We start from the raw sequence: 22,425 nt of genomic DNA, 5'->3' as shown, positions 1-22,425 counted from the left end.
AGGGGTGTGTGCACACCTACAGCTGATTCACTTTGTCTTGCAGCAGAAACTAGCACAAGCTTGGAAAGCAATTATACTCCAATAGAAACATTATGTTTTTAAAAAGGTAACCAGTTGCCACAGGCAGTTCTAAACCATCTGTCCTCGGGACACTGATGTGAAGGACAGTGGCTACTCAAGCTGTTTTCTCAGGGACATGGACTGGGACTTCAAAGTGGCTACCAGACCGAGGAAGGCTCAGCTCCCACAGCAGTGACCGCCCCCCACCCCCCGCAGGCCTGGAGCCCAGACCCGGACAGGTGGAGGCCCCCACACAGTGGCACCGGTGTCAGGCCTGGCTGGAGGGGCAAGCGGCCACCACAGGCCTGGTGACGCTAGAAAAGGCCCGGGGCGGGGCGGGCTGTCAGATCTGCTCACGAGGAGCGGGCAAAGCTTCACACGGCCGTACTCATGTTTAGAGGGAATGGACTCAGTTACCGCCGAGGCTGACATGGGTTCTGAGAGCCGCTGGGCTGAGGGGTTGGCTCCGGCAGGGATGCCTGCTGCCATTCAGAAAGGGGTGGGAGCTGGGCCGGCTCAGGGAGGGCAGGTGATGGGGGGCATCTCTGCTGGGGGACGGCTCCCCCCGGAGCCCGTGGTCCTCCCGGCGGGGCCCCGTGGGCGGCAGGCCAGGCGGGCCTCTGGGCCAGTACACGGCACTCACACCGGAGGCTCCCGTCTCAGCCCGACGAGCTGACCCTCAGTGGAGGCAGGTGATTGATAAGCGAGTGCTTTCCCGCAGGAACAGTCATTTGACTGAACCTGTGTCCCGGGCCCAGCTCTTGGCCACGCCATGACCAGTGCACCCAGCACTTGTTCAACCATCAGCAAGGGACTAGACTTAGTTGAAGATGCAAGCATTAGTCTCCCTGAACAACAGTTTGTATGTGACAGAAAACTCTATTCTCAATCAACTTGCCATCGGTGGAAAATAAGTGCTTGTAATGAAGTAATTGTTAGGTCAGGAGGAGTCTATATAAAAACCCTTTTTTCTTTTTCTTACAAAGACCCTCATTTTATGACAGGCACTTAGTGTTTGTTGAGCGGACACATAATTTAGGGAGCCATCTGATGAAGGAGAGTCCTCCTGAATCAAGGGAAACAGCAGCATCAGTGATGAAGACGAGGAGAATCCAGGGTGTCTGGAGCATGGGTGCAGCCTGGGGACCAGGGAGTGGCCAGGGGCTGTCTTCAATGCCTTAAAGAAATTAGTCATTTACAAAGACAAACTTTGATCCTTGTGAAATGAATCCTCTTCCCTTAGGCGAAATGAGCAGAACTGCTTTAATGGGACGTTGATGTCAACTGCATTCAGCTTAGCCATGCCCTTTTCTTGTCGAAATGCTCCCAAGACAGGTCAGTTCAGTTCAGTCGCTCAGTTGTGTCCAACATTGCAACCAGACGGACCTTAGTTGGCAAAGCAATGTCTCTTTTTAATCTGCTGTCTAGGTTGGTCATAACTTTCCTTCCAAGGAGCAAGCGCCTTTTAATTTCATGGCTGCTGTCATCATCTGCAGTGATTTTGGAGCCCCTCAAAATAAAGTCTCACTGTTTCCTCATTTGCCATAAAGGGATGGGATCAGATGCCATGATCTTTGTTTTCTGAATATTGAATTTTAAGCCAGCTTTTTCACACTCCTCTTTCACTTTCATCAAGAAGCTCTTTAGTTCCTCTTCACTCTCTGTCATAAGGGTGGTATCATCTGCATATATGAGGTTATTGATATTTCTCCTGGCAATCTTGATTCCAGCTTGTGCTTCATCCAGCCCAGCGATTCTCATGATGTACTCTGCATATAAGTTAAATAAGCAGGGTGACAATATACAGCCTTGATGTACTCCTTTCCCAATTTGGAACCAGTCTGTTGTTCCATTGGAGAAGGCAATGGCAACCCACTCCAGTACTCTTGCCTGGAAAATCCCATGGACGGAGGGGCCTGGTAGGCTGCAGTCCATGGGGTCGCTAGGAGTCGGACACGACTGAGCGACTTCACTTTATTTTTTCACTTTCATGCATTGGAGAAGGAAATGGCAACCCACTCCAGTGTTCTTGCCTGGAGAATCCCAGGGACGGGGGAGCCTGGTGGGCTGCCATCTATGGGGTCGCACAGAGTCGGACACGACTGAGTGACTTAGCAGCAGCAGCTGTTGTTCCATGTCCAGTTCTAACTGTTGCTTCTTGACCTGCATACAGATTTCTCAGGAGGCAGGATTTCCATCTCTCTAAAAATTTTCCACAGTTTGTTGTGATCCACACAATCAAAGACTTGGGCATAGTCAATAGAGTACAGAAGTAGATGTTTTTCTGAAACTCTCTTGCTTTTTCGATGATCCAACAGATGTTGGCAATTTGATCTCTGGTTCCTCTGCCTTTTCTAAATCTGGCTTGAACATCTGGAAGTTCACAGTTCAGTGAACTTGAATATCTGCAAGTTTAGTTACTGTTGAAGGCTGGCGTGGAGAATTTTGAGCATTACTTTGCCAGTGTGCGAGATAAGTGCAATTGTGTGGTACTTTGAGCATTCTTTGGCATTGCCTTTCTTTGGGATTGGAATGAAAACTGACCTTTTCCAGTCCTGTGGCCACTGCTGAGTTTTCCAAATTTGCTGGCATATTGAGTGCAGCACTTCCATAGCATCATCTTTTAGGATTTGAAATAGCTCAACTGGAATTCCATCACCTCCACTAGCTTTGTTTGTAGTGGTGGTTCCTAAGGCCCATTTGACTTTGCATTCCAGGATGTCTGGCTCCAGGTGAGTGATCACACCATCATGGTTATCTGGGTCACGAAGTTCTTTTTTGTACAGTTTTCTGTGTATTCTTGCCACTTTTTCTTAATAGCTTCTGTTAGGTCCATACCATTTCTGTCCTTTATTGTTCCCATCTTTGCATGAAATATTCCCTTGGTATCTCTAATTTTTTTGATGAGATCTCTAGTCTTTCCCATTCTATTGTTTTCCTCTTTCTTTGCACTGATCACTGAGGAAGGCTTTCTTGTCTCTCCTTGCTATTCTCTGGAACTCTGCATTCAAATGAGTATATCTTTCCTTTTTTCCTTTGCCTTTCGCATCTCTTCTTTCCTCAGCTATTTGTAAGACCTCCTCAGACAGCCATGTTTCCTTTTTGCATTTTTTTTCTTGGGGATGGTCTTGATCACTGGCTCCTGTACAATGTCACAAACCTCTGTCCATAGCTCTTCAGGCACTCTATCAGGTCTAATCCCTTGCATCTATTTCTCACTTCCACTGTATAATTATCATGGATTTGATTTAGGTCATACCTGAATGGTCTAGTGGTTTTTCCTACTTTCTTCAATGTAAGTTTGAATTTAGCAATATGGAATTCATGATCTGAGCCACAGTCAGCTCCCGGTCTTGTTTTTTCTGACTGTATAGAGCTTCTCCATCTTTGGCTGCAAAGAATATAATCACTCTGATTTCAGTACTGACCATCTGGTGATGTCCATCTGTAGAGTCTTCTCTTGTGTTGTTGGAAGAGGGTGTTTGCTATGACCAGTATGTTCTCTTGGGAAAACTATTAGCCTTTGCCCTGATTCATTCTGTACTCCAAGGCCAAATCTACCTGTTACTCCAGGAAAATTATTATGTATTTTTTGACTTCCTACTTTTGCATTCAAGTCCCCTATACTGAAAAGGACATCTTTTTTGGGTGTCAGTTCTAGAAGGTCTTGTAGGTCTTCATAGAACCATTCAACTTCAGCTTCTTCAGCATTACTGGTTGGGGCACAGACTTAGACTACTGTGATATTGAATGGTTTGCCTTGGAAACAAACAGAGATCATTCTGTCATTTTTGAGATTACATCTAACTACTGCATTTTGGACTCTTTTGTTGCCTATGATGGCTACTCCATTTCTTCTAAGGGATTCTTGCCCACAGTGGTAGATATAATGGTCATCTAAGTTAAATTTACCCATTCCAGTCCATTTTAGTTCACAGATTCCTAAAATGTCGATTTTCACTCTTGCCATCTCCTGTTTGACCACTTCCAATTTGCCTTGATTGATGGACCTAACATTCCAGGTTCCTATGCACTATTGCTCTTTACAGCATCAGACTTTACTTCCATCACCCGTCACATCCACAACTGGGTGTTGTTTTTGCTTTGGCTCCATCTCTTTATTCTTCATGGAGCTATTTTTCCACTGATCTCCAGTAGCATATTGGGCACCTACCAACCTGGGCAGTTCATCTTTCAGGGTTCTATCTTTTGCCTTTTCATACTGTTTATGGGGTTCTCAAAGCAAGAATACTGAAGTGGTTTGCCATTCCCTTCTCCAGTGGACCATGTTTTGTCAGAACTCTCCACCATGACCCATCTGTCTTGGGTGGCCTTACACGGCATGGCTCATAGTTTCATTGAGTTAGACAAGGCTGTGTGGTCCGTGTGATCAGATTGGTTAGTTTTCTGTGATTGTGGTTTTCATTCTGTCTGCCCTCTGATGGAGAAGGATAAGAGGCTCATGGAAGCTTCCTGATGGGAGAAGACCAGGGGGAAACTGGGTCTTGTTCTGATGGGCGGGGCCACGCTCAGTAAATCTTTAACCCAATTTTCTGTTGATGGCTGGGGCTCTTTCCCTCCCTGTTATTTACCTGGGGCCAAACTGTGGTGGAGATAATGAGGACAATGGCAACCTCCTTCAAAAGGCTCCACGCACGCACTGCTGCACTCAGCGTCCCCAGCCCTGCAGCAGGCCACCACCAACCCACACCTCCACCGGAGTCTCCTGGACACTCATGGGCAAGTCTGGGTCAGTCTCTTGTGGGGTCACTGCTCCTTTCCCCTGGATCCTGGTGCACACAAGGTTCTGTTTGTGCCCTCCAACAGTCTGTTTTCCAATCCTGTGTAAGTTCTGGCAGCTCTATGGCGGGGTTAATGGCGACCTCCTCCAAGAGGGCTTATACCCGGAGACCCCAGAGACTGAGACAGAACTGTGGTTGAGTGTCTCCTGTGGAGGTGCGAGTCAGCAGTGGACTGCAGCAGAGGCAGGGGCCCTGGGTGCAGCAGCCTTGGGCGTGGCAGGGTTTTAGATTCATCTAATCTATCAAGGAGGCCTTGTCAACAGGTGGCCGAAACCTTCCTCTGCATAAACATCCACATACGGGAGTGGCTGGGCTTCCTTCCCTTGGGACAGGGGCTCAGAGGGCCAGAGGGGGGCAGCCTGAGGGGGCGTGGAAGGGCTCAGACCACTGGGAGAGGCGGCTGTGACTGAAGCCACTGTGTCATCTGCTAAGGAACCCAAAGGCCGGGTGCTGCATGCAGGCTTCAGTGCCCCAGCCACAGCCCGAGCGCCTCCCAGCCTGGCAGGTCTGGCCAAGGTGGGGCGTGTGGTCCCCATGCGCCTCGCGCACCACCCACCCCCGAGCCCATGGCAGCGCAGATCCTCAGGACCTGTCCGTTCTGCCCTGCTGGTTTCACTTACGGACCAGATGAAAGGACACTGGCAGAGGCGAGCTCCCAGTTCACTGTGTTCTCGCCACAGAGCCCAGAGCCAGGCTGCTGGGAGGCTGACAGTGAGAGTCAAAGTTGCTCAGTCGTGTCCAACTCTTTGTCACGCCATGGACTATACAGTCCATGAGGATTCTCTAGGCCAGAATACTGGAGTGGGTAGCCTTTCCCTTCTCCAGGCTATCTTTCCAACCCAGGGATCGAGCCCAGGTCTCCCACATTGCAGGTGGATTCTTCACCAGCTGAGCCACCAGGGAAGCCCTGGTGGGAGGCTGGGCTCCAGAAAACAACAGGAGGGAAAGCACAAGTTACATGTGAGACCCCAGCAGCTTGCCCCCACGCAAAAACTGCCAGATCCTCACAACACCTCTTCTGGCCTTGGGTCAGAACTGAGTGCCAGCAAGCAATGCACCACCCACGAGGCTGTCTAAGCCCCATGGCGGCAGCACACTCTGTCTCCATCTGCCAAGTTCAGCCTCAGCACCGCTTGGATGGCTTCAAGAGCCCAGACTGCCATGCCCCATGCCCCCATCTTGCCCCACTTGAATTCCTTCCCAGAATATTCCTCTAATGGGTCAATCTCATCAGATCTTCCCCGATAAAACCCTCCTTCACTCTCCACTGCTTGCAAAATAAAACCTACCCTGGGCCTTCCCTTGTGGCTCAACTGGTAAGGAATCCGCCTGCAGTGTGGGAGACCTGGGTTCCATCCCTGGGTTGGGAAGATCCACTGGACAAGGGAAAGGCAACCCACTCCAGTACTCTGGCCTGGAGAATTCCACGGAGTGTATAGTCCACGGGGTCACAGAGAGTCGCACACGACTGAACCACTTTCACTTGGCTTACATAACGCTGCATCCAAATTCAACTTACACCTTCTTTCCCTCCGGCTGAAACAAGTATAAACAGCTCCCACACAAAGCCCACACCTTTCCTGCCTGAAGCTAACTTCCTTGGCTATCTTTAAGTACCACACACATCACCCGAGTTTAATTTGAATTCCTACCTTCTCCACAAATTCTGAAGCACTTGTGGCAGACTGCTCTCTCTTCCGCAGCCCAGCTACAGTTGCAGAACCAGGCTTCTGGAGGCTGAAGCTTCAACTCTGCAGACCACCTACACTCTGCTCCGCAGCTGTGCTCAGCGCAGCCTCAGAGGACACATTCAAAACTCGGCGTAGCTGACGGTACATATATTGGTTTCTCGAAATGCTGACATGCAGTTAAAAAATATTCTGGCTATTTTTTTATGTAGGGATGAGATGAATTAATATGATGTTATAACAGCATGCTCTAAAAAGCCTACATCTTTAGGAATTTAAATCTGCTGTCATAAGTCATAAACAGTACTTAGTTTACAAAGCTGTTAGAAATTTAAGGGACCTTTTTGTAAAGTTTTTTGTTTTTCAATATTTGCTTGGCTGCACCTGGTCCTAGCTGTGGTGTGCAGGCTCTTCAGCTGGAGCATGTGGGGCCTAGCTCCCTGACCAGGGACTGAAACCAGGGCCCCTGCACTGGGAGCAGACAGTCTTAGCCACTGGACCACCAGGGAAGTCCCAAGTAACCTATTTTTAAAAAGTCAACTTGGTCAAGGAGTGTTTTTGTTTATAATCCCCAAGTCTAAATAAATGTTTAATTACATATAATAAAATTATAAAAAATAGTTGTGAAGGATTTGTTTGAAAGAAAAAACCAACAGACCCAGAAAAGGTAGACAGTGGTAGATTTATCAATGTAGTGATTAAAAACATTTAAAAAGAGTGAAAAAGAGAAACAAAAACTCAGAAAAGAAACCTACTCAAAGCATTTATCAGGAAAGGTTGTAGGAGCTTTGAGGACCATTCCCAGACCACGTGCTTCTAAACAACCAGTCCCAGACCACCTGAGCCCATGACACTTGAGTGGCGGAGGTACAGGCGCACCCCACTTGTGGCTCGGGAGGAGGCCTCGCACATCCCTCTCATCGTGACTTGCATTCAGAGGAGCTGCCCGAGAGTGGCTGCGGGACGGTCTCGTCTTCAGGGGGCTGGCGGAGCAGAACCGACAGGAACTATCTCAGCCCCACTCCTTCCCCACACCTCTGCTGCGGTTGGGAAGCCCTCCTCGGGGCGTCCAGGGCCCTGGGGACGGATCCAGGCCACCACCAGGACTCTGTGGGCCGGGTGAGAAGCTCCCCACCACTGAGCACCAGGAAGACTAGGCGGCATGTCCTCTCGGGAGCTCCAGTCCGGCGGCCCTGCCATCCTCCAGCTGATGCCGTGAAGCCGCCGTGGAGATGTCGGCCCCTCCAGCAGCCCGACTCACCTGTTGAGGTCCTTTAATGGACCGGAACCTGGTAGTCTGGAGTAGACAATAAGAAAGTAAAAGAGAGAGAGAAACAGAGAGAGACAGGGAGAAAGAAAGACACAGGGGCCAAAGCTCTGCTGGAGCAAAGGTGTTTTATTCAACATTGTGTGTGAGTATTTATTTATACTGTCTTACAAGGTAGCTATTTTCAGCAGAGATAAAATCAAAATTTACAAGTTATCAAGGAAACATGACGTCACCCATATGAAAGAGAGAAGGTTGTAAATAATCACTTTTCATAAAAAGGAAGAGGTCGTAAATAGTTGCTTATCACCATACGGAAAAGCTAGAAGGAAATGCGTACACTCCTCAGTCCCGGGAGCAGTTTGCTGCTCCACTTACTTCCTGAGTATTCAGGAATTAATAAGGGACAGAGGACTCAGGGCAGATCCAGAACAGCACACAGGAAGCCTCCTGGTCAATGCTTCCTGACAGTCACCGTGCCTCCACCGGGGTGCCCACCGCCGACCTGCTGTCGGAGCCTGGGGCGGGCTACTCCTGCAGCAGGCTCCTCGAGATCAGTATCCGCATCACTTCATTGCTGCCTGCGGGAGGGAGAGGGCGGGCTGGGCCTCAGGGTCAGGGACCAGTCTGACCAGGACTGTAAACAGCAGTGCGTTTCATCCCGACAGATGTCAGGAAGAAGGAAAAACTGACTTGTAAAAAACCTCTCCTGATGGTAAAAATGCTTTTATTAGATAAAAACAAACAAAATAAAACAGTAGAATATACACGTAGTATAAATTTTTTCTTTAAAAGTGTATCTACAAGCACAGAAAAGGTCCAAAAAGAGTACTTTGGTCTAAAATATAAAAGGAACCCAAAATATTAATTCAGATGTCAAAACCTGAGTGATCTTTTTAAACTTTTCTTGTGTTTTGTAATTTTTCAACAATAAATACACCAACATCGTTGGTAATCAGAAAACTGAATTTTAAAAGAACAAAAACGTTTTCCCTGAAAAGGGGTGGAATCAGTTGCTAGGGGAGGAGAGGAGTTGCTTGCTTCATTTTTACATTCTTTCTGATGCAAAGAATACTCTAGAACTCGGGAGTCACAGCGGCCAAGCCTGTGCACTGGAACCCGGGAGCCATGGCCGCTGAGTCTGCAGCCTAGAACCCGGGAGCCACGCCACTGATCCTGCGCCCTAGAACCCGGGAGCCACGCCACTGATCCTGTGCCCTAGAACCCGGGAGCCACGCCACTGATCCTGCGCCCTAGAACCCGGGAGCCACGCCACGGATCCTGTGCCCTAGAACCCGGGAGCCACGCCACTGATCCTGTGCCCTAGAACCCGGGAGCCATGCCACTGATCCTGTGCCCTAGAACCCGGGAGCCACGCCACTGATCCTGTGCCCTAGAACCTGGGAGCCATGCCACTGATCCTGTGCCCTAGAACCCGGGAGCCATGGCCGCTGAGTCTGCACCCTAGAACCCGGGAGCCACGCCACTGATCCTGTGCCCTAGAACCCGGGAGCCACGCCACTGATCCTGTGCCCTAGAACCCGGGAGCCACGCCACTGATCCTGTGCCCTAGAACCTGGGAGCCATGGCCGCTGAGTCTGCACCCTAGAACCCGGGAGCCATGCCACTGATCCTGTGCCCTAGAACCCGGGAGCCATGCCACTGATCCTGCGCTCTAGAACTCAGGAGCCACAGCAGCTGAGTCTGCGCTTTAGAACCTGGGGGCCACTGCCACTGAGCCTGGGCCCTAGAACCCAAGAGACACGGCCGCCAAGTCTGCACTCTAGAACCTGGGAGCCACAGCCACTTAGCCTACGTGCTCCAACGACTGAAACCTGTGCTCTGCAATAAGAGAAGCCACTGCCATGAGAAGCCGGAGCATGGTGAAGAAGAGTAGCCCCTGCTTGCTGCAACTAGAGAAAAGTTATGCAGCAACAAAGACCCAGAGCAATCAAAATTAATAAATAAAAAATAAAACTGACATAGGCCAAGAGCAGGGGTGGGGGTGACCTCAGAGGGGACAGAGCAGAACTTCCTGATCCCCAGGCCAGTGCCCTCCCCTCCAAAGGGGCCAGGAGGGAGGAGGAAGGCAAGCGGGGCCCAGGCGGCACAGGGACAGATGCCGGGCTGAACACTCCGACAGGGAGGAAACCAGCTTGGGCGCGTTTACCTTCAAGGATCTGATGGACCCGAGAGTCCCGCACGTACTGCTGGACGGCATAGTCTTTCAGGTAGCCATAGCCACCGTGCATTTGTAGGGCCTGGTTGCAGATCTGCAGGGAGAAGGGGGTGAGGAACCTCAGGTCCCGGGAAGGCGCTCCTCCCCATGAGCACCCACATGGCCCTCTCCTGAGTAACTGGTGCCTCAAGTAGCATCCCAGGAGTGAACAGAAGGCCCACCACATCCTGGGCACCCAGGAGAGCTAGAGCACCAGCACTCACCGCAAAGCATTCGTCCGTAGTGAAGAGTTTGGCCATGGCGCACAGGACTACCGCATCCTCCCGCTCCTCCTGCAGAGCTGTGGCCGCAGTGCGGATCATCAGCCGTGAGGCCACCAGCCTGGCCGCCATCTCGGCCAGCTGAAACTGCAGGTACTGCAGCCACAGGGGAGAGAGCCACACACACAGATGGCTCAGCAGTGCCCGGGGCCCCGAGAGGCCCCTCCAAGGAAAGGCCTCAGCCACGCGTCCCTAGGCCCCACCAAGAATGTGCCTGGTAAGCTCCAAGCCCACTCCACTGCTGTACCGCAGTTACCACCCCCTCAAGGAGATGCCCCCTCTGTCTCCCCTTCAACCTACAGCCAGTAAAACACCCACAGCTCCACACAGGTGCCTCTGCCCAGCACACCAAGATGCCCTGGTGGCGCACACCTCTGCACCTCATGGTGGTGGGCTGGGACCTGGAGGAGCAGGACCCGAGGACCTGAGACCCCAGACCTTGGCCCCTGGCATGGCAGCTGAGCCCACAGCAGTGCCCAGGACACAACAAGTCAAGACAGGCGAGGCACTCGAGATCCCAGCTCCACCCCAGCTCCCCTACCACAGGTGACCCTGGACACGGTGGAGGCACCCACTATCCAGGTGCCTCCAGTGGGATACCAGCCACAGCCAGAAGCCTGGGCACAGGGAGCAGCAGGGAGCCCGGGCAACACTTCAGGGAGAGGCCGCACAGGCAAGAGGAATCACAGCCTGGGCTGCAGAAGCATCCACTGGAAACCAGAAGAAAAGCCTCTGGCTTCCAGCCTGCAGGGCTGTAAGAATCAGGCAGAAAAAAGCTCTACCTAAGAACAGACTGGCTGCCTCTAATGAGCCAGCTGAAGAGGAGTAACTCACCAGTAACACAGGATATCACAAAAAAATGACAGTTCTCCAGAAACAAAACCAGTCATGGATACTGGCTCTAATTGGTGGAGAATTCAAAAGAGCCATCATGAGGAAATTCAACGAGCTACAAGATAACTCAGGAATAAAAGTAATGAACAGAAGGACTATTTTGCCAAGAACACTGACATTCCAAGAAAGAATCAAACCAAAATCCTGGAGCTGAAGGACTCAATAAATGTGATGGAGAATGCATTAGAAAGCTATGGAAATATAGCAGACCATATAATTAGAGAGCCTGAAGACAGAAACCTGGAAATGATTCGGGTGGAAGAGGAAAGCTAAGATTAAAACACAATCAACCCTACCAGAGCTGTCCCACTCCATCAGAAAGAGCAGTGTAAGGATGGTAAGCATCCCAGAAGGAGAAGACAGCGGACGCGGGTATAGAGTTCGTTTACGGAAGATCTGAGAACGTCCCATGTCTAGGGAAGGAATTGGATATACATGTCCAGCAGGCTAATAGACGATCTGATTACCGCAAGGCAAACAGACCGTCTCCCAGACATATATTAAACCTGTCCAACGTCAAAGACAAAGAATCTTAAAGTCAGTCGGAAAAAAGACCATAACCTACAAAGGGACCCCAACAAGGTAAGAGCTGAACAGAACTATCCTACGATCCAGCTATTCCACTTATGGTATTTTTCCAAAAAATATGAAAACACTAATTCAAAAAGATACAAGCGTCCTTAAGTTCACTGCAGCGTTATTTGCAACAGCTAAGATGTGGAAGCAACCTAAGTGTCCAACAAGAGAAAGGACAAAGAAGATGGAATGTATGCATACACTGGACTACTATTTAGCCATAAAAAGAAAGGAATTCTGCAATTTGTGAAACATGGATGGACCTAGAGTGTTGCATTAAATGAAGTCAGACAGAAAAAGACAAATACCACATGACTTCACTCACACGAAGAATCTAAAAAACACACAGTAAATGAAAACACCCAACAACCTCACAGATACAGAGAACAGACTGGGGGTCACGAGAGGAAGAGGGCAGGACGAAATGTGTAAAGGGGGTCAGCTGAACGCGATGGATGGGATCAGACTTCCAGTGGTGAGCTCACTATGGTGGACAAGAAGCCCAGTTATAATGTATGGAGGAAACTTTAATGATGTTGTAAACCAGTGTTACCTCAATAAAGAAAAAAGAATGAAAAACTGGGTCACAAAGAAGCAATCACTCCAATCCCACTCCCGTGAAATAACTACTTTTTGCATTTTCAGAGAATGCATTTTCATTAGTGTTTACATGTATCTATTTCATGAACAAAATAGCACATGCTCCTAAAATATCATGTTTCTCTTGCCATGTAATCCATCATGAATCTTCCTGCGACTATAAACAAAAACTATTATAAACGGGACAGAAAAAAGGCACAAGTTCTGGCTGCAGTGAGGGCAGAACCAATAGAGACATCAGGGCCCCACTGCTCTAGAAGACGTTTTGGAGACAAGAGCAAAGGAAGGGACACGCGGGGAGTTACCTGGCTATTGGCCAGAGGCTCTCCAAACTGCTTCCGGACCTTGAGGTAGTCTCGAGCGAGGACGATCGAGGCGTGAGCGGCGCCCAGGGAGCAGGAGGCTGGGAGGGAGGGGACCAAGGCGGCCAGTGAGCTGGGGGCCGTCGCGCCCGCCCCCCACCCCCAGCCCCCGCGGTCCTCACCGACATTGATCCTCCCGCCATTCAGGCCCTTCATGGCGATGAGGAAGCCCTGGCCCTCGTCCCCGATCCTGTTGGCCACCGGGACAGCACAGTCTTCAAAGATCACTGCTCGGGTCGGCTGTGAGTTCCACCCCACCTGGCAAAAATCAGGGGCTGTGTGGCGGCCCGGCAGTCAGCGCGCAGCGCGGCGTCTGCGGTCCACCCGGGCCCGAGATGGGCGCTCTACCGTCCCGGGACTCAGGCTCCTGAGAACTCCGCTGAGGAGAAGCAGGAAGGCCACACTTCAGTATGTCAGCTCTGACAGACTTCCCTTTCAGCACAACGTTTCAACATACCGAGGACACCTACTTCCGAGCATCCGCTCACCACACCAACCTGGTGCGGGACAGGCTCCAGGGCGGGGGAGCCCGTCACAGACCTTGCCCAGCGCGGCTTCCGGCGGCGTCACGCCGGCGACGTCACACTGGTGACGTCATGCTGGCGGCCGGAAGTGGGCGTATTCACACCACAGACGCCGACAAAGGCCGCACGGGAGGAGCTCTTGCTCTGCTTTTCCTAGGGAGCTGCTTTAGCAAGACAGCCCTCAGTATGTCCGTCTCGAGCCCAGCGACGGTGTTCCACCCCTAGGACGCAGCCCATGCCCCGTAACTGGCTGGCTGGCAGCCCGCGTGCCTTCTGGGGCCACGATGTCCCCAGGGGCAGCTTCACTGGGAGGCCGGCAGAGCCCCCTTCCTCACGAAGAGCTGGATTTAGCCCCCAACAGACATAGACTGGCCTCCTTCCTCTCCGCTCCAGGACACCCACGCTGTCAGATCCTGCGGGCACGGGGCCTGGCGAGCCCCCGGCCCAGGGGCTGCCAGCCCTTCCCGCACCGCCCCCTTCAGGGCGCCTGCCTGGGAAGCTGCCCCCACCTATGGCCTTTCCTCTGAGGCCTCTGTGCAACCCTTGCTCAGCCCCTCCTATCCCTCACCCGCGCCCTCTCTCCTATCCCGCCCCCTTCAGGGCTTCTGCTGCCTCTGCCCCTCCCTGGGAACCCCACCCCCAGCCCCACCTCCCCGTGGAGCCTCCCAAGGCCCCTCTGGTCAGCAGGGCTGGCCTGACATCTTGTCTTCCAGACCCCGAGTCTGAACCCTCCCACCCTGCCCGTGGGTCTCCCTGGACACTCACCTCCCATCCAGGACACACACCCCTGGCTGGGGCAGCTCCGGCGACCTTAACACTGAGTTGTAAGAGAACCACAGACACATGGCCGCCACCTCCCAGCCCCTTCTGGTGAAAAAGTCTCCTCTCCTCCCTAGGGCAGAGAAGCCCGCTCCTCACCGCCTAGAGTTCCTGTGAAGCTGCAGCCAGAAAGATATTCCCCGGTCCCAGCCCAGAACAAGGAGTCCCTTCCTGTCGTCTGTCTTTCATTCCAAAGACCACCTTCCCACTGCCATAGAGGAGTCCTCACCACTACCCGTACAAAATCTTTTGATGACTAAATCCAAGCTAAAGCAATTCCACACTCCTTTTCTGTTTCAAGTTCTCAGCTACAGAAGGTGCTCAGTACACCAAGTGGAAGCATGTGCTTGTAGGAAAGATGAGCAGGAGAGAAAGCCAGCTGCTCAGGCCACTACAGCAGCCAGATCAAGCGAGGTGGTCAGCAGGTGACCCCTCACCTGGTCTGCAAGCTCTCCAACCTCACCCCACACGGAGCCCTCTGCTCATGACCCTCCGGCCACACTGAGAAATTCTGGCTTCTTCAAACACACTAAACTTGTTTCCACATCAGGCTCTTGGCAACCACTGCTGCCTCTGCCCAGATCCCTCCTCAGGGCTGGCTGGCAGCCGGCTCCTGACCTGGCAGACTGCATCAAGTGACACCTTATCTTCGGCTGTCCCTACACGGAGCAGCTCTCCTCTGCCCGCATCACACCCGGCTCGCTCCCCTCCCTCGCGCTGACCCGCCCGCTGCTCACAGGCAGCCCTACACCCTGGCACGCCGTTCTGGCCGGTCTGGCCTTCCGAATTTCCCATTTGTCAGGAGAGACGCAAAGCACAACTAATAATCAAGAGGAAAACCAAAAAGCAAAAGAAAAAATAACGTATGCTTGAAAGTGAGAGAAGACAGAGCGTAAGGAGAAAAAAGAGAAACTTTTTGTATAAGGAATTTATTTACAATTTTTTTCCAAGCCCCAAGCTAGCTAGATTTCGTAATACTGCCAACAGATATCAGAAATACAAATGTGTTGAATCAGCTAACACTAGCTTTATGAGAGCAGAAACACCAGAATCAGTATAACCTGGTTCTATAATACAACGTGTCAGACTCCATGTCAGTCTATCTCAAAACCAGACAGACATCCCACCTGTCTCCCAAGCCACGTGCACACAGCTCAGCGTGTACAGAGCTAAGAGGGCACGTGTCTTACAAGTGCAGGCAGGTGAGAGCATAAGGCTTTGCACACCCGGTGCTGAGAGGGTCCGGCTTTGCTGCACGAGAGGGGCACGGAGCCTCTCAGGCCCTGGCAGCTGCAGACGGTCAGGATCAGGGACGGCACGGAGCAGCCTGGGGGCCTGGGGAGCCAGCAGAGGCGGCGAGAGGCAGACGTGGGGCCATCTCCTCGCAGACTGCTGCCCGGGCCCAACTCTAAGGGCACCTGCTGGAGCCGAGGACTCGCCGCGCCAGCCCACCTGAGCAGACCCTAGCTCAAGACCAGGGGCAGGGACATAACCACAGGCCTACGGCTCATGGCCTGGCTGTGGGATCTGTCCATCCTGGAGATGTCTTCTCGAGGCCCAGGGAAACACCCTCCTCTTACGTTACTGAGGGACCCACGGTTACCTCCAGTAAGCTTTGCTGAACTAAAGAAGAAAAGTGGGCCAAAAGCATTTCACTCCCGAGATCTCTAGTCTCCTGTCAGCATTTCTTCCTGGGTAACAAGTGGGCAGAGAGATAGGAAGTAAGAGATACAGGCCAGAAGTGTATCTAACCCTCTGTTGATGTAAGCCACTGGCAGGCACGGTGCCCTGCCAGCAGCACCACGTGATGCAGTGAGGCCCGCCCCCACTCTCCGCTGTCGAAACCCTCACTGAAGCAACAGCCTGCAAGGCCGGGGCGGTGGGGGCGGACCACTTGCTGAGCTGGGATGGGGTTCCCGCCTGAGGCTCCCTGGCGAACCGCACTCACCTTTTTCTCCTTCTTGCCAAAGCTGAGGCCAGGGGTCCCCTTCTCCACCACTACGCAGGAGATGCCTCTGGGGCCTGGCCCTCCTGTGCGGCACATGACTACATAGATGTCAGCTTCACCGCCACCACTGATGAAGGCCTGTGTGGTTGCAGCAGGAAGACAGCGGGTGCCTCGGTGACGGGGCAGTGGGAGGTGAGGGGCAGTGGGAAGGGGTCCCAGGACGGGCCTAACTGGGCTCAGACCAGAGGAGAAACAGTGACGGTGAGCATGGGGACGTAGGTCTGAGATCCTCGCCCCAGACACGGTTCACCTGCAAACATGTGGGCCAGGCCGGGTGGGCGGTGAGGGGAAGGGCTGCTACCCTGCCTGGGAGGGCCGCGGCTGCTGGCCGTGTACCTTGGAGCCATTGAGGATGTAATGATCATGTTGTCGCACGGCAGAGGTCACGAGGGAGGCGGCGTCACTCCCACTCCCTAGGGCGGGACGAAGGGGAGCTGAGAGGTGGGGGTGCTGGGGAGGGGAGGGAGCCCCCGTGAGGTCCCAGCTCCCGAGAGACCGTCCCTAACAACAGACGCCTTCGATCCAGGCCTGGAGAAGCGCAACGTGCTCAGGGAGAGCCTCCGGCTCTGCCTCCGCACTCCCGCTCCGGGGAGCCCTGAGCCTTGTGACCTGTGAGCCTGTGAGAATGCTCAGTCGGGATGGAGACACAAGCTGAGCCGGGGCAGGCGGCCGAGGCTCCGCAGGCCCGCGGGCCGCGCGCACACCCACCTGGCTCTGTGAGGCAGTAGGAGGCGAACTTCTCCATGGCGCAGAGGGGCGGGCACAGCCGGTGCCGCTGCTCCTCGCTCCCGAAGCGGTCGATCATCCAGACACACATGCTGAGCACACCCAGGAGGCCAGGGCAGAGACCAAAGGGAAAGGCAGCCTGAGGGGAGGGCATGCGCAGAGGGGAGCAGAGCACAGGAGCGTGGAGGGGAGAAGCCACAGCTGAGAAGTCTCACGTTTCAAGCAAAGGCCTGGATTAGCACATAGTCCGGGAGCACAGCACCCAGAGGGACCCAGGGCCAAGGTCACCTGGGCGCTGGCCACACTATCTCTGGTTAGGTTAACTGAGCTCCCTGAAAATCAAGCCGTCCTATGTACTCTCCCAAATTAGTGGAGGCTTCATCTCTGGGTTGAGGAAAAGGGAAGTGAGGCCCTTCCCTAATGCAGAACTCTTGTCTGGAACCAGGGCAGCTGGCATTTGGGAGAAGGCCAGCATTCTCTAAGCAACACACAAGATGACAGATCCGAGCCAAGAGGTGGCCGCAGACCTCGCGCGAGCTGCTGACATGCTGGCTCCTTGGGCGGGGGCAGGCACTACACAGCGAAACACTCTCCCGTCCACACAGAAGGTGCCCGCCGACCCACGCCAGCATGCGCTGCGCCCACCGGGCCGGCACTCACTTGTGGATGCTCATGTAGGCCGTGGTGCTGGTGCAGCCTGTGGCCAAGGCTTCAAAGATGACAGAGGCGTCCAGCCGCGAGAGGCCCGCCCCTCCGACATCTGTTTGAACGTACAGCCCCCCGAAGCCCAGCTGCGCTGCCTTCCGCATCGTGTCCACAGGGAACAGCTCCTGTGGAGAAAAGGGCAGGGTCATCGGAGAGGGACTCACAGGCGGGCTTCTCTTCCAGGGGCGTGAGGAGGGGCCCAGATGTGTGCACTCAGGAGGGGACAGAGCCCCTCGACTCAGTGCCACTTTTGTCGCCCACACAGCGGACCAGTTAAAATGCATTCTATGTGGACTGCTTTCTGGCACTCAAGTTGCTTTTTATCATTCCAGTACTGCCTGGGTTTTAAGAGTGCCCAAATCTTAATTTTCATCTACGAATTAAAGCAGTGGCATCTGCAGAAGGAGGACTCGCACCCCTACAGGAACTCGCATTTGCTGTGAGTTTTGCAAGCTGGGTGCTTGGGAGGAGGCGGGCTCTTGGCGGGAGGCATCCTGCAGCTGAACGCCCCACCTTCTGGTCCCACTCTGCCATGTGCGGCGCCATCTCCCGGGCAGCAAAGTTGAAGGCCACTTTCTGGAACTCTTTCTGCTCTTCACTTAGTCCCATGGAAGCTGTGGACAAGGCAGCATTTACTCAGAACCGGGTTGGGGCTCAGGGGAGAGGACAGCAGGCCAGAAGCCCCATGCAGCGTGGCGGGCAGACGACTTCGAGAGCACCCCCACATGGAGCTCCGCCGCGTGCCCCCGTGAACCTGCACCTCCCTTCGGCACTCCCGAACACACTAGCCGACTTCTTTCACCCTGTTACTACTTCTTCCATTACTCATCTTTCTCTTTTCCTCCTTGTAAAACCACATTAAAAGAATAATAAACACACAGAGACCCTCATATTATGGTAAAACGTTTTTTTTCCTTTAGGATGCCCTACCTTTTCTGTATCGGAATCTGTGCCTATTTGTCTATATGCATCAACTGAGTCATTCTACAAGCTCAATCAGGAAAGGAAAATAGGTGTACTTTGGCTTACTTTCCAAACTGAGGATAAAGGTCCTGCAGCAAAGCTGTGCATTTGATAGTCACTGAACACAGATACTGAGTCTTCCAGCGCTGAGAACAAGGCTAAGGGCCTCTTAAATCTGTCTTCACCAAATGCATTCAGAAATTTTAGAGTGTTTTCTTCCCTGACTATTAGTGCTTTGGGTAATTCCTTCACTTCCAGCTCTAAGCTACTTAAAAGCTAAGGAACTGACTGAGCGATACCATCAGTCCAGTTTCATCAGGATAAGTTTTTCTAGAACCACAAACGTTTTCAAAGAGATGATACTCCTCCAGTATCTCATGACAGGTGACACTCTTTGGAAGAAAGATGCCTGCATCAGCCTGACACACTGGCCACCCAGTTCAGTGTCATTACTTTGCAGCTGTTCTCTAAATAGCCAGTTCTCCGGATGACGTGAACACTGTTCTTTTTCTATGTACTTTTTTTTAACCCCTAAACACTGTGTAGAGTGAATGCAGAACAGGACTGACCTTTCAAACACAGCGACAGGCCCACTGGCCAGTCCTGTGCCTCAAACACTTATCATCTTCCCCACTTTGCAAGGTGACAGACATTCTGCTCAGGGCAGGCCGGAAGCTAAAAGGAAAGAACCTAAGCACAGCTTGCGTGAGAAGACCACAACCTGTTGGGAATGGTGTAGAGAATGTGCAAGAGACAGGACCATGAATCCTGGGAGCCACACCACAGAATGGTCAGCAACCTGCACAGGGCAAATCCCATTTATTTCTCCTTTGTTTTCTTGGTGCCCCTTGGAAAGGAGCCCCTGCCTCAGATGTGCTAAGAAGCATCCAGGAGTGTCTCTTACTGCGGGAGGCACAGTGGTGGCTGTCAAAATGTTGAGGGCAAAGTGGAAGGTGCAGGCTCTGCGTGGCCTCCTAAGACTCCATCCTTCCACGTTAGACAAGGTCGTGGGGGCAACGGTACAGAGCACAGGGGACGTGGAGTCTCAGGGGACAACCCCCTTCAGCGCCCAACTGCCCTGCAGCCATCCTCTCAGAGAACCCGGGCGAGCCCGGGCCTCGGGAGCGGCTGCCTGTGAGCCAGGAGAGAGCTGTGCGTCCCCACCCGGACTCTCAGTGAGACGGGAGTCGTGAGGATTGAAGGTGGCATTATCTTCAGAAGTCCACGGCAGAACCGACACTGGGTGGTGCTCTCAGAAATATGGTTAGGGATCAACAACTCAAGGTTCCCTACTCAGGACTCAGGCCATTTTCCACTCACAGAAGAATTCGGACCGGAGGTCTACCACGGGGCAGCGCTGGGACAGGATGTTGTGAGCGCTAAGGAAAAGAACAGCTGAGTGTATATGGGCTACAGAACTTCAGGCTGAGCAACAGCTCAGTACATGTTTACAGATGCTATTAGTATTGATAGATGCAAACAAGTAGTTCAAGGTGTAAAAGGTTTGAGTGCATCTAAACTGCAAGGAGATCCAACCAGCCCATCCTAAAGGAGATCAGTCCTGGGTGTTCATTGGAAGGACTGATGTTGAAGCTGAAACTCCAATACTTTGGCCACCTCTTGCGAAGAGCTGACTCATTGGAAAAGACCCTGATGCTGGGAAAGATTGAAGGTGGGAGGAGAAGGGGACGACAGAGGATGACATGGTTGGATGGCATCACCGACTCGATGGACATGAGTTTGAGTAAACTCTGGGAGTTGGTGATGGACAGGGAGGCCTGGTGTGCTGCAGTCCATGGGGCAGCAAAGAGTTGGACATAACTGAACAATAACAACAACAAAAGGAGAACACTGCTTGGAGTAAACAAGCAAAAAGTCAAGTTAAAAAGTAAATAATACACAAGAAAGCATGGTTGCTGAGTATAAATACCCCAGTTTCCAGAAAACATGAGCCAGAAAAACACAACAAAAACCAGACCGCATGAAGTTTGCTGGAGCTATTGGCAGAGTTCAAGAAGCCAGTACATAGACACCAAGACACACACACACAAATGCACACAGAAGTAGTAAAGCTAAAGAGAACAAGAATCCACATCAGAGGAGGAAAACTTGATTGTACAGTAGTTCAAGGGTGAACAAGAAGCCAAAAAGCCGAACACAGGAATCTCTGAATGCATCAAAGCCCACACCTAACCAGATCTCAACAGTTCCGAGAATCCTGGTGCTGAGAGAGCACGTGGGAAGCTGCAGCAAATTGCAATGGACAAGCAACCAGGCGTTCAAGCTCTGGGTCTGCAACTATTAATTACACAGCTTTCAGGAGGGAAGGCTTCTCTCTCAGCCTCAGGTCCCCCACTGTAAAATGAGAGGGCTGCACTAGACCCTAAGCAAGTTTCTTCATCTGTGAAATGATATATAAGATATAAGGAAAATCAGAACCCTCTTAAAAATTACTTTCCACAATAAAATGCACCAAGAAACAATGAGAAACATTTGTTGATCACTTCCATTAACTTAATATTAGAATATGCAGAATGATACGCTGAAAGGACAACTTTATTTCACTAAAGTTTCTTTTAAAAAGCTGATAAAGCAATTCATTTGTTGAAGCTACACCTCTAGCCACAGGAAATATTCTTATTTAACCTATTTGCTGCCAACCAACAAAGGTGACCCTGCTTACCAAATCCTAAGTGCAAGGATGGGGCGGGACCCTGTGAAGGTGCTTTAAGGCACTGGGAAGAAAACTGTCCTATTTCTTAGCGTCCTTGAACTCTAGATATTGAGCTGAGGCACTCGGAAGCTGCTCTATTTGCTTACAAAAGTGTCATTTACTTTGGATTTTTTAAAAGAAAGATTTCAAAGAAAAAAGTGTTTTTCTTTTTTGACAGCCTCACAGGGTCTGGTTACCCCCTAGTCGGCCTAGGTCTCCCCTACTCCGTTGTGGGTGTGTGTCCAGTCGTGTCCGATTCTTTGCAACCCCAAAGACTTCTCTGTCTCCATGGGATTCTCCAGGCAAGAACACTGGAGTGAGTTACCATTTCTCCCTCCAGGGGACCTTCCGGACCCAGGGAAGCTCTGCTGCGCTGCAGACGGGCTCTTTACCGCCCGGCCACCAGGGAAGCCCCGCTCGATGACTCGCATGGAAATTATTTGCTAGGAGACACTCCACTCAGGTCTATAAGCTCTGGTAGTTTCCCACTTGCTACAAGTTACTTTTCTTCATGAGTTTCAATAGCTGTTTTGTAACCATAGATGTTGTTACGTAATTTATTTCTATAAGCGAGTCTTGGATCACCGGAGGTTTGTTTACCGATCACAACCACCAGCTGGCTTTGCACGTCCTCACTACCTTTAGGACTTAAGCTTATGATTAACAACAGCAAAGCTCACGAGTCCCCGCGGCGAAGCCCGCCCTTACAGCAAGCAGAGGTAACAAGGCAGCTCCGAGCGCTGGGAGAGAAGGGAACCGTAGTCCCAGGCCGCCTCGCCGGTCCCCCACCGCAAAGCGCCGGGACCAACCGGCGGCGGCCGCCGAGGGCCCCCGCCCGCCCGCGCGCCCCCGGGCTCGGCACGCGCCAACCCAGGGCCGGAGCCTACCCCCGGCGGGACTTACGGTCGATGCAGGAGACCACGCCCCGCCGGGCGCTGTCGGCGGCGCCCCGGGGCCCGCGGCGCAGCCCCCTCAGCCGCGCCCCGACGCGCTGGCAGCCTCCTCGCAGCATCACCGCCGCGCGCTCCTCTCCCAGCAGCTCCGGCTGAGGTCTGAGCTCCCGCGACCTCGGCCGGCGGACTGGCCGCGAGGGCCGCGCCGCACTGCACGTCGGAAGCTGTAGTGCGCGCCGCGGCCCCGAGGGCGTGCTCGGGGCGCTTGTGGGAGGAGCCGGGACTACAATTCCCTGAGGCCCGCAGGGCCGCGGCGCGCGTGCCAA

At 52.6% G+C, this 22,425-nt stretch overlaps 1 protein-coding gene across 2 annotated transcripts; it reads right to left on the bottom strand.

Annotated features, from left to right (window-relative positions):
- Nucleotides 1–7,928: 7,928 nt before the first annotated feature.
- On the bottom strand, nucleotides 7,929–22,410 carry ACAD8 (acyl-CoA dehydrogenase family member 8). Of its 2 annotated transcripts, XM_055547269.1 has the most exons (11): nucleotides 22,110–22,410; nucleotides 18,044–18,144; nucleotides 17,486–17,655; nucleotides 16,808–16,917; nucleotides 16,436–16,512; nucleotides 16,040–16,177; nucleotides 12,871–13,006; nucleotides 12,692–12,789; nucleotides 10,260–10,412; nucleotides 9,988–10,090; nucleotides 7,929–8,398 (listed from the first exon to the last, which is right to left on the bottom strand). In XM_055547269.1, the coding sequence occupies exons 1-11, from the start codon at nucleotides 22,216–22,218 to the stop codon at nucleotides 8,346–8,348; spliced, it is 1,248 nt and encodes a 415-aa protein (XP_055403244.1). In that variant the 5' UTR covers nucleotides 22,219–22,410; the 3' UTR covers nucleotides 7,929–8,345. The 2 variants fall into 2 exon arrangements, with proteins under 2 accessions (XP_055403244.1, XP_055403245.1); XM_055547270.1 differs by lacking the exon at nucleotides 18,044–18,144 and having other exon boundaries at nucleotides 22,110–22,248.
- Between the last annotated feature and the right edge of the window lie 15 nt (nucleotides 22,411–22,425).

The sequence above is a fragment of the Bubalus kerabau genome, chromosome 15 (assembly GCF_029407905.1).
Source record: "Bubalus kerabau isolate K-KA32 ecotype Philippines breed swamp buffalo chromosome 15, PCC_UOA_SB_1v2, whole genome shotgun sequence".
In the NCBI taxonomy this organism is placed as follows: Eukaryota; Metazoa; Chordata; class Mammalia; order Artiodactyla; family Bovidae; genus Bubalus; species Bubalus kerabau.
Note: the sequence above shows the minus strand (reverse complement) of the source record. Positions and strands in the feature narration are given on the sequence as shown.